Raw genomic sequence first — 12,364 nt, 5'->3', positions numbered from 1 at the left:
GGATATGGGCCAAATGAGGGCAGATGGTACTAGTGTAGATGGGCTATCTTGGTTGGGATGGGCTGATGGGCCCGTTTCCGTGCTGCATGACTACGACCATATAATAGGTATGTTGCAAAGCCTACCTGAAGATCGCTGAAAATCTGTCCCAGCCCGTGTGCGCGATTTTGGCGCCGTTTAGAGGGGGGCGGGTTTAAAACGCGATTTTCCCTAGGCTGTTTAAATCGAGGTTTTTCAGCCTAGTTAATTATTAACGAAAAATCGCTGGAAGATTCCGTAGCTGGAGCTATTTTTAGTTTTAAGGGCTTTCTTTACTTGTTATAGTAGGTTAAAAATTAACCTCTAAACCCGCGACCGCCGACAACGGGTCGGATCTCATACAGGGGAAAACGGAAGGTAGGCTGTTTATTTTTACGTTAAAAAGGGCTTCTTAAGATCCCTTTAAACAAAGTTTAATGTTGCGAGTAGCTAATTTGGGCCCCATTATATCCCGCAGTATTTTTCTGGGCATTTAACGGCACAAATCTACCGCAATGTGAACGCTCTAAACCAGCGTGTCCACAGGATCCCACTAGAAAGCTGATTTAAATGGACTTTAATTTACAGCAATTGAACACTAAATTCCTTCCATTTGGCCTATAAATTAATGTAAATGAGATTTAAAAATCATGTTTTATTGTGAATTATTTGTGAGTATTATTTGGACACTTAGGCTATTTAAAAATGTTAATCATTTATTAAGAAATGGATAGATGTTTAGATCTAGTAATTGAAGTTTGAAATTAGCTACAATTGGGTAACTAACTAATTATATGCTTTAATTTCAGGTCATCCAAGTAAGATTATTTTATATTTGTTTCAGAATGCTTTAATCTATGATAACTGAAAATTTCATTCAGTTCTCTTAATTTTTAAGAAAGTTATGTGCTTTTGACTGTCCACGATCACAGCTTTTTTGTTATGTCCATAGAAAATCAATAGGGAACAAGATACTAATTTCCGAGTATGAAAATGGCCATAACTTTTTAAATACTTGAGGTATGAAAGTGAATTAGGTGTCAACTTAAACTTCTTTTTATGCTTTATCTGATGGGATAAATTGCAGACTTGATTTTTAAAATCTCAAAATGTTGTAACATTGCTACATATAAATTGATGTTTTTGTCACCAATTGTTTCTCCTCGCTGTTGTGACCATTTTTAAGCATTCATTTTTGTTGGTTCCTTATCCTCCTTATTCTTTCTGTGCCACTAGGAAAGGACAGAATAATTTTGGGCTCACCACGAAAGGGTGGCACAGATGACACTTCCGTACTACAACATGCTGAATCACTTCAGAAACATAGGAGCAAGACTCCTTCATTTAAATCCAAAAGATCCATACATTTGCCCTCTCCTCGGACAAGCCCAGTACTAGAGGCTTTTATGAAAGGTGTCTTAAAGTCGGAGAAAAGAACAAATATGGGCGGTGTAGTGAAATGCCAGGTCACTCATCACCCTAATTCTCCACGAGTGATAGTGCGAAGACTGTTTTTGCCATCAAGTCAATATCCTTCAGAAGGTGATATACTTAAAGACAAAGGAGAAAATGTAAAAAAATCTTCTAATACTGAAGAATCCTTGACAAAGCAGAACAATTTGCATTCCAAATGCAGTACAGATGAGTATAGAAGAACAGCTTTGTGGCACAAGTCTCTGCCCAGTCGGTTTTCAGCACCAGCTTCACTGGAAGTATTGAAGTATTCTGATGACACAAGAAATTCAGAACATACCCCTTGGTACATGAGACCCCGATTATCTCCAAGAAGGCTTAAACATCAGCATGGATTATTCAATGATAATTTTCAGAATACCCTTCAAGCTTATAGGAGGGCACGAGAGTTGAGGAAAATCAGGTTGCAAAATGGAAAACATTCTTATTCGCCACCGAATCAGGCAAGTAGCCAGCATCTTTGTGCTGTCCTCTTTGTGTGTTGTGCATGCAATCTTTGTGCCTGTCATGATTGTAACAGATTATAGTTAAGTAACAGATGTGGACAATTCACTGAAAGCTTTTTCAAAGTTGTTACATCTATTATGTAGCATTTTGGGCCTATTTCTAAGAGACCCTCACATGATCTTCCCCCTAAACCTTGAGTGCCCAAAGCTCTCTATTGTAGTATAGGTCCACTACTGATTTCCTGGCAACTGGTGGTCCGACACCTCCTTTAATCAGGACAAATTTACGAGAACGTACTTGAAATATCGTCCAGGAGTTCACTCAAAAATGTGGCGCCTAGACCAGGTGAGGCGACCAATCTCTACACCCCCCCCCCCCCCCAAGGCTGTGTCATCTGTTGATTTGGGAAAACGGATAATACAACAAGGCTCTGCAACGAAGGGTGCCAGAAAATCAGTGGTGGACCTGTTTCACAATGTTGTCCCAGTCTCATCCATTACCACCTTCTTCTTCATTGATTCTTTTCTATCCCGATCTAGCTTCTTGTTGCTTTTTTTTTTTAACCCGTTCTTTAAAGTAGAGCATAGAGATTAATTTTAGAGTTACTGAATGAAATCAGCAATCCAACGCTGTAATAATCTGGAGCAAATTCTCATTATAAATTCATGGTGCTCTGCGAAGAGCTGCTTGATCTTATTTCTGAGTTCATTTGTAGATTATTTCAAAATCTATGCTGCACGAGTTAACTAATATCCATTAACAATTATTTATCTGGCTATAATGAGTTTTTTGTTATCCATCTACAGAGCCATTGCTTTGTCTTTACCATGACAAAACATATTATTTATACATGGGTATTTTATCTAGCTGCACGTGAAAGCTACAGTGCCCTCCATAATGTTTGGGACAAAGACCCATCATTTATTTATTTGCCTCCGTACTCCACAATTTGGGATTTGTAATAGAACAAAATCTAATGCGGTTAACGTGCACATTGTCAGATTTTATTAAAGGCCATTTTGGTTTCACCATGTAGAAATTACAGCTGTGTTTATACATAGTCCCCCATTTCAGGGCACCATAATGTTGGGGACACATGGTTTCACAGATGTTTAATTGCTCAGGTGTGTTTAATTGCCTCGTTAATGCAGGTATAAGAGAGCTCTCAGCACCTAGTCTTTCCTCCAGTCTTCCCATCACATTTGGAAACATTTATTGCTGTTTATCAACATGATGACCAAAGTTGTGCCAATGAAAGTCAAAGAAGCCATTATGAGACTGAGGAACAAGAATAAAACTGTTAGAGACATCAGCCAAACCTTAGGCTTACCAAAATTAACTGTTTGGAACATCATTAAGAAGAAAGAGCAATCGTGAGCTTACTAATCGCAAAGGGACTGGCTGGCCGAGGAAGACCTCCACAGCTGATGACAGAAGAATTCTCGCTGTAATAAAGAAAAATCCTCAAATACCTGTCCGACAGATCAGAAACACTCTTCAGGAGTCAGGTGTGGATTTGTCAATGACCACTGTCCGCAGAAGACTTCATGAACAGAAATACAGAGTCTACACTGCAAGATGCAAACCACTGGTTAGCCGCAAAAATAGAATGGCCAGGTTACAGACATGATCACATTGAATGGCGGTGCAGGCTTGAAGGGCCGAATGGCCTACTCCTGCACCTATTTTCTATGTTTACAGTTTGCCAAGAAGTACTTAAAAGAGCAACCACAGTTCTGGAAAAAGGTCTTGTGGACAGATGAGACGAAGATTAACATATCAGAATGATGGTAAGAGCAAAGTTTGGAGGAGAGAAGGAACTGCCCAAGTTCCAAAGCATACCACCTCATCTGTGAAACACGGTGGTGGAGGTGTTATGGCCTGGGCATGTATGGCTGCTGAAGGTACTGGCTCACTTATCTTCATTAATGATACAACTACATAGAAACATAGAAAATAGGTGCAGGAGTAGGCCATTCGGCCCTTCGAGCCTGCACTGCCATTCAATATGATCATGGCTGATCATCCAACTCAGTATCCCGTACCTGCCTTCTCTCCATACCCCCTGATCCCCTTAGCCACAAGGGCCACATCTAACTCCCTCTTAAATATAGCCAATGAACTGGCCTCAACTACCTTCTGTGGCAGAGAATTCACACCACTCTGTGTGAAAAATGTTCTTCTCATCTCGGTCCTAAAAGACTTCCCCCTTATCCTTAAACTGTGACCCCCTTGTTCTGGGCTTCCCCAGCATCGGGAACAATCTTCCTGCATCTAGCCTGTCCAACCCCTTAAAATTTTGTAAGCTTCTATAAGATCCCCCCTCAATCTTCTATATTCCAGCGAGTGCAAGCCGAGTCTATCCAGTCTTTCTTCATATGAAAGTCCTGACATCCCAGGAATCAGTCTGGTGAACCTTCTCTGTATTCCCTCTATGGCAGGAATGTCTTTCCTCAGATTAGGAGACCAGAACTGTACACAATATCCAGGTGTGGTCTCACCAAGACCCTGTACAACTGCAGTAGAACCTCCCTACTCTTATACTCAAATCCTTTTGCTATGAATGCTAACATACCATTTACTTTCTTCACTGCCTGCTGCACCTGCATGCCTACTTTCAATGACTGGTGTACCATGACACCCAGGTCTCGTTGCATCTCCCCTTTTCCTAATCGGCCAGCATTCAGATAATAGTCTACTTTCCTGTTTTTGCCACCAAAGTGGATAACCTCACATTTATAGATTTAGATTTAGATTCCTTTATTGTCATTCAGACCTTTTGTTCTGAACAAAATTATGTTGCCTGCAGTCATACACAGAACCAATAAAAACAAAACATACAATAAACACAAATTAAATATCCACCACAGTGAGTTCATCAAGCACATCCTCACTGTGATGGAGGCAAAGTCTTAGTCTCCGTCTCTTACCTCCTTTTTCTCCCTCTGCGCTGAGTCGATCGATCCAGGGCGGAGATGCCGCCCTCCAGTCCAGCGGACCTCCGTGGTGATGTCGCCGCCGCCGAAAGCCGGAACGCTCCAAGACGGCCTGCCACAGCATCAGCTCCGGGCAGCCGCCCCAGCTCCAGGCCGCTGCCCCAGCTCTGGGTCTCCGCAGTTATCCACATTATACTGCATCTACCATGCATTTTCCCACTCATCCAACCTATCCAAGTCACCTTGCAGCCTCCTAGCATCCTCCTCACAGCTAACACTGCCCCCCAGCTTTGTGTCATCCGCAAATGTGGAGACGTTGCATTCAATTCCCTCATCCAAATCATTAATATATATTGTAAATAGCTGGGGTCCCAGCACCGAGCCTTGCGGTATCCCCACTAGTCACTGCCTGCCATTCTGAAAAGGACCCGTTTACTCCTACTCTTTGCTTCCTGTCTGCCAGCCAGTCCTCTATGAGAAATATCAGTTTGAATGCATCACTCTGGGGGGCCAAGTAAAAATATTTAACAACATGTAATTTAACTACCATCACCTATACCACTCATATAAGTGCTCTCTCCTACCTTCCAGCTTTTCTCATACTTTCCCTTCCCTCTCTGACCTTTTCTCTGCATCTATGAGCAGTATAGCACAGGAACAAACAATTCGGCCAACAACATCTGTGCCAAACATGATGTCAAGACCATCTCTTATCTCCCTGTACACAATCCATATCCCTCCATTCCCTGCATATACACGTCTACTCAAAGGTCTCTTAAATCCTATGTGAAAAGTAGGGGGTGAAGAGCTGAAGGTGAGAAAAGACCAATCAGGGCCAGCAACAAATGACCGCAGGCAGGGAGGTGCCCTGGTGCCATCGATGTCTGGGGAAGTTATAATCTCTAGAGGGATACAATGTGGTGAAAAGGACCCGTTTACTCCTACTCTTTGCTTCCTGTCTGCCATCCAGTCCTCTATCCACATCAATACTGAACCCCCAATACCGTGTGCTTTAAGTTTGCATACTAATCTCTTATGTGGGACCTTGTCGAAAGCCTTCTGAAAGTCCAGATATAACACATCCACTGGTTCTCCCTCATCCACTCTACTAGTTACATCCTCTAAAAATTGTATAAGATTCGTCAGACGTGATTTACCTTTCATAAATCCATGCTGACTTTGTCGAATGATTTCACCACTTTCCAAATGTGCTACTATTCCATCTTTAATAACTGACTCTAGCAGTTTCCCCACTACCGATGTTAGACTAACTGGTATGTAATTCCCCGTTTTCTCTCTCCCTCCCTTTTTAAAACGTGGGGTTACATTATCACTAATGCATCCACTATTTCTGTGGCTACTTCCTTAAGTACTCTGGGATGCAGCATATCTGGCCCTGAGGATTTATAGGCCTTTAATCCATTCAAATTACCTAACACCACTTCCCGGCTAACCTGGATTTCACTCAGTTCCATCTCATTTGATCCCCGGCCCCTGCTATTTCCGGCAGATTATTTATGTTTTCCTTAGTGAAGACAGAACCAAAGTAGTTATTCAATTGGTCTGCCATGTCCTTGTTCCCCATGATCAATTCACCTGTTACTGACTGCAAGGGACCTACAGCTGTTTTAAATACTGATGCGAGTAACATAATTAATTCTGAATGGTATAGACACACCCTATCTGCTCAAGTTCAAACAAATGCCTCAAAACGTATTGGCCGGCAGTTCATTCTACAGCAAGACAATGATCCCAAACATTATGCTAAAGCAACAAATAAGTTTTTCAAAGCTAAAATCTGGTCAATTCTTGAGTGACCAAGTCAATCACCTGATCTGAACCCAGTTGAGCATGCCTATTATATGCTGAAGAGAAACCTGAAGTGGACTAGCCCCCAATACAAGCATAAGCTAAAGATGGCTGCAATACAGGCCAGGCAGAGCATCACCAGAGAAGACACCCAGCAACTGGTAATGTCCATTTTTGCGGACATCAAGCAGTCATTGCATGCAAAGGATATGCAACATAACTACTTTCATTTACATGACACTGCTGTGTCCCAAACATTATGGTGCCCTGAAATCGGGGGACTATGTATTAACACTGCTGTAATTTCTACATGGTGAAACCAAAATGTATAAAAATGGCCTTTATTAAAATCTGACAATGTGCACTTTAACCACATGTGATTTTTTTCTATTATAAATCTCAAATTGTGGAGTACAGAGGCAAATAAATAACTGATGGGTCTTTGGCCCAAACATCATGGAGGGCACTGCATGTTACGACAAACTGATGAATGTAATTTACAGTATGGCTATCTGAATTAGATATGCAGGTTTGGGTTTATTATTGTTGCATATACCAAGATATAGTGAAAAACTTTGTCTTGAATACTATCCAAACAGATCAGATATGCCATACACAATTAACAACAAGTCATGACAGATCACTGGTAATATTAATGCCAAGGATCCCAAAGCTGTCAATCATTTCCATTTCGACACCATTGATGCCTATCTTCCACTGTGCTTCCTGAGATCTTGCTCCTTTGTCTTATTGAGGATACAGGTTATTGCCCTGACCATATTGTTAAATTCTCTATCTGCTTCCTGTACGCTGCCTAGTCATTGTTTGTGATTTGGCTTATCGCAGTGGTGTCCTGTGCTCTGCTTTGGGCCATAAGTGCTATGAGTAGTGATGTTTTCATGGTCTTGGCGTAAACATTTCCACAAAATTCACAAGATAATTTGTAGCTTTTGTTTCATTGCACCCAAGTGGAGCACAGTGACGCTGCGGTAGAGTTGCTGTCGCCAGAGAACTAGGTTCAATCCTGAGGCCAAAGGACAAGGGTTATTACTGATGCGTCGCTCTCCTCTATTGAGATGGAAAAACTATATTCCTCATTACCTACATAGTTTAAACAGCGTTTTGTGTTCTAGGATCAGTCCTTTGTTAAATTATTGAATTGGCAGACACGCGTACAGATATATTTTAACGGTGATGCCACCATTTTGTCTCCTTTGGAAGGTTAGAAGAAGGGTCTTGTTCCGATATGTCCCCCATTCCTTCTCTCCACAGATGTGGCCTGTCCTGCTGAGTTACTTCAGCATTTTGTTTTCGATCTTGGAAGATAGAAAGTTGTTTTTGTAACATTGTTCGACCAAATCACCTTTAATGGTCATACTTCGATGGTATTCGCAGCTGTATTTTATATCTCTATTTTGAGTTGCTAACTGCCATTTTTTTTGTTTCTTGCAGAGCACCTTGAAACGATCATATTCTTTGCCGTCAACGTCACTAACAGGTATCTAAAGCAATCACAGCCTAACCTTTGCGTCTGTCGGTTTCATTTTAATAACTATTATAGAGATGGTAACGTAGGCTTCATAATGAAATTGCATATCAATGCGGGAATAGGTGCAGGAGTAGGTCATTCGGCCCTTCGAACCAGCACCGCCATTCAATGTGATCATGGCTGATCATCCACAATCTGTACCCTGTTCCTGCCTTCTCCCCTTATTCCCTGACTCCGCTATCTTTAAGAACCCTATCAAGCTCGCACTTGAAAGTATCCAGGAAACCGGCCTCCACCGCCCTCTGAGGCAGAGAATTCCACAGACTCGCAACTCTCTGTGCGAAAAAGTGTTTCTTCATCTCCGTTCTAAATGGCTTAGCCCTTATTCTTAAACTGTGGCCCCTGGTTCTGGACTCCCCCAACATCGGGAACATGGTTCCTGCCTCTAGCGTGTCCAAACCCTTAATAATCTTGTGTTTCAATGAGATCCCCTCTCATCCTAAATTCCAGAGTATACAACCCCACCCACTCCATTCTCTCAGCATATCACAGTCCCGCCATCCCGGGAATTAACCTTGTGAACCTATGCTGAACTCACTCAATAGCAAGAAGGTTCTTCCTCAAATTAGGGGACCAAATTTCAGAACATCCTGCAGCTTCTCATTATGCAAACTGTGCTGTGAGCTATGGGACTGCTCTTACTGGTTCACGGTGATTCAGGCTTTATATACCTGCAGGAATCAATGCTGATCGATAAAGGACAGTGGTTTTTAATATTGTCGTTTTGACCCGTTCAATGATGTTGATGCAGATCTTCCTACAATCTAATTGGGATTTGGAGGAGCAGGGTGAAACTACATAAGCAATGCTACATTACACATTAATATATAATACTACTTCATTGTCACATGTACCTAGGTACCGTGAAATTCATTTTTTCAGTAAAAATCTTACTATATACATAAGCACAATCATGCTTACGTATAAGTGCAAGAATAGTAGATGAAACTGTTGATGAATCTTCTGGCTTGTTCTCTAAAAACATGACAGAAGATGAGAAGTTTAGCAGATGGACCTGCTGATTGCATATTATGGACGATTTGGGTTGCGTTACTGATGTACTGGGCGAGTGAGATCAAGTTTTGCATAGATTGAACTTTGCCATATATACAGTTCTGGTTCAGTGCTGTCGCCTGCCCATTGGTTTCCTGTGGTGCGAGGATGGGGTTGATGATGGAAAGGAAGTGTCAAGCATTTAGAGTGCATTCTCAGAGAATGTTGTGGTTGACAAATACTTGTTTGGTCATAGTGTTTGAAACAATTAGGGTGATTGATGCAATTAGGTAGTTGTAATGCAGTAATTATGTTTATAGACTTGATTAAACTGTGAGGGAGCTTAAAGCAAAAAGCAGACAGGAACCACGATGGCAGCCGCACAAAAGCACCAATGGAGTAGGGCCGAGATGGCCTGTTTCCGTGCTGTAATTGTTATATGGAGTCTATGCCAACCTTCGATCGCCCATTAACACCATCTCTATGTTATCCACTTTCTCGTCCATTCCCGACATGCAAGGGCAATTTTACAGAGGCCAATTAACCAATAAACCCGCACGTCTTTGAGATGTGGGAACACCCGGAGGAAACCCACGTTGTCACAGGGAGAACATGCAAACTCCACAGACGGCCATTGTGTTGCCCAGACCTTGGAGGAATACATTGCATCCATACTGATTTTTGATTTTGTATTAAATCGGTTAACTTGCATACCTGAAATGTTTCACAAATGATTTAACAGTTTTGGCTTCAGTCCAAATTGACACTCGTTGAGACAATGTTCTGAAATGTCAGCATTGCTTCTATTTAGGATAATCAACACTTCAGAGACCTGAACACCATTTTCAATCGATGCATTGGAAATGGCATGTTGCACTGCTTGAAATCCCATCTTTAAATGAGATGTTAAATAAGTAGAGATGATTGAAACCTTAATTCTTAGGAGTAAACTAGACTAAGTGGGACCCGTTGGGTCCCAGCATCACACGGGAGGGCTGGTCCCCCAACGCAATATTCCACCTCTCCACCAATTCCAATATTGGTGGCCAGTGGGCGGGCGGGGGAGGGGGCGGGGCTTTCTGGAGCGCTAGTATGGGTGTTGAAGGGACTGGTTTCCAGAGGGCTAGTATGGACATTGTGGGCCGAATGGATTGTTGGGCTGGCAGCTCAGTCACTCAAGCCTGTTGTGCTGGCAGCTCACTCACGGCTGGTGGGCTGGCAGTTGACTCACGGCTCTTTCTTGAAATTCCATTTCAAGCAGGGTGCAAGGCCACTAAAGACAGCTAATCGTGACCTCTCCCTCCTCCATCCTGCAGAGACTGAGCCACGCCCACACTTCTAGGTTTTATAGTCCCCCCCCCATCCCATCAGAAGGGGCGTGGCCTTCATGGCATGATTGACAGGAGAGAGAATCTCAACATTTTTTAAACACTAATAACTCTTTTATTTTTCATCGATGGAAAAAATTCTCAGCACCTGATGAGCGGAGGGGGATTCTGAGTAAGATGGCCAAATAAATCACAGCCGTACATGGTAGCGTTTTTTCTAAAATCAATATAAAGCGCGGACAGGAAGTGGTCAAGATTAGACTTTTAATTATATAGAAGGCAAGGCAACTTTAATTGGGCAAGGCAACTTTAATTAGGCAAGGTAATAATTAGGCAACACAGCTTTAGCATTTCCAAACCAAAGGCAACACAGCTTTAGCATTTCCAAACCAATGGCAACACAGCTTTAGCATTTCCAAACAATATTTTCAAACCACATTAAGGGCACTGACATGCCAGTAAAACCACTCACAGTTTAATAGACATGTGTTCAGTGTTATTCACAGCTCAGACTGAGAGAGGTGACCCTCTCGCTCCCCCATCTTGCAGAGACTGACTGAGACACTCAACACTTCTGGGTTTTATAGTCCTTCCGGAAGGGGCGTGGCCTTCAGGGGAGACAATCTCAACAATTGTTTAAACACTAATAACTCTTTTATTTTTCATCGATGGGAAAAATCCTCTTTTCCTGTAAGTGGTAGCCTTTTTTCTAAAATCAATATACAGAACAACAGGAAGTGGTGAAGATCAGACTTTTAGTAATATAGATATCACCAGCAACTTGTCCTGCACCTCCCATATTGAATATCCAAGAAAGCACATCAGTGTCTCCACTTCCTTAAAGCTTTTCGGAAATTTGGCATGTCCCCAACCACTCTCGCTAACTTCTACAGATGCGCTGTTGAATGCATTTTATCGGGATGCATCACAGCATGGTTTGGGAGCAACTCTATCCAAGACCGCAAGAAATTGCAGAGGATTGTGGATGCAACCCAGACCATCACATAAACCAGCCTTCCCTCCATTGAATCCACTTGCATCTTGCACTACTTTGGCAAGGCTACCATCATAATCAAGGACGCGTCGCACCCCAGCCACTCCCCTCTCCCATCAGGCAAGAGTATAAAAGTGTGATAACGCACACCTCCAGATTCAGGGTCAATTTCTTCCCAGCCATTACCAGGCAACTGAATCGTCCTACCAACAACTAGAAAGCAGAACTGAGCTACTATCTACGTCATTGGAGACCCTTGGATTATCTTTGATTGGATTTTAGTAGACAAACATTATTCATGTTTTTCCTTTATCGTGTATCTGTATACTGGATAGCACGATTACAATGATGTATTGACTTTCCGCTGAATGGTTAACACGACTAAACCTTTTCACTACCCTGTAAGCCAAACTAAACAAAAATGATAAACCGTCCTTGTCTGGCATCGGGTGATTTTATTTTTGAGTTGGAGCAGTTAGATTTGGCCAACAGATTAAAACACATCTGTTTGTTGCCTGATTTCTGGAGTTGTAGCTGTGCCAATTGCTAGCTGTCGTTAAATCTTCAAATAGGCAGCAATTACCAAACTGGACACTTGATATTAACCATTTAGATCCAGAAATTCCCTACTTTCCAACTTAACAGTTCCAACCTAATCTTCAGAAATAAATGACCTTTTTTGAATGCAAGTACTTGTATTGTAAAATCCTATAAGAATGCTAGGCTTTGTTGTATGTTAATAATGATGCACTAAATAAGTCTTGGGAGCTTTCGGAAAAATACTACGATTAACATTCCTTCATATATAAGGGATTTT

General features: G+C 42.0%; 1 protein-coding gene across 2 annotated transcripts in view; it reads left to right on the top strand.

Annotated features, from left to right (window-relative positions):
* Positions 1-12,364, top strand: part of slf2 (SMC5-SMC6 complex localization factor 2) — an 85,930-nt gene that overhangs the window by 28,553 nt on the left and 45,013 nt on the right. For both annotated transcript variants that reach the window (XM_055647000.1, XM_055646999.1), the window contains exons 3-4: positions 1,255-1,934; positions 8,136-8,181. In XM_055647000.1, coding sequence (XP_055502975.1) covers positions 1,425-1,934; positions 8,136-8,181 — 556 coding nt within the window. In that variant the 5' untranslated portion in view covers positions 1,255-1,424. The remainder of the gene's footprint in view (positions 1-1,254; positions 1,935-8,135; positions 8,182-12,364) is intronic.

The sequence above is a fragment of the Leucoraja erinacea genome, chromosome 15, assembly GCF_028641065.1.
Source record: "Leucoraja erinacea ecotype New England chromosome 15, Leri_hhj_1, whole genome shotgun sequence".
In the NCBI taxonomy this organism is placed as follows: domain Eukaryota; kingdom Metazoa; phylum Chordata; class Chondrichthyes; order Rajiformes; family Rajidae; genus Leucoraja; species Leucoraja erinaceus.
Note: the sequence above shows the minus strand (reverse complement) of the source record. Positions and strands in the feature narration are given on the sequence as shown.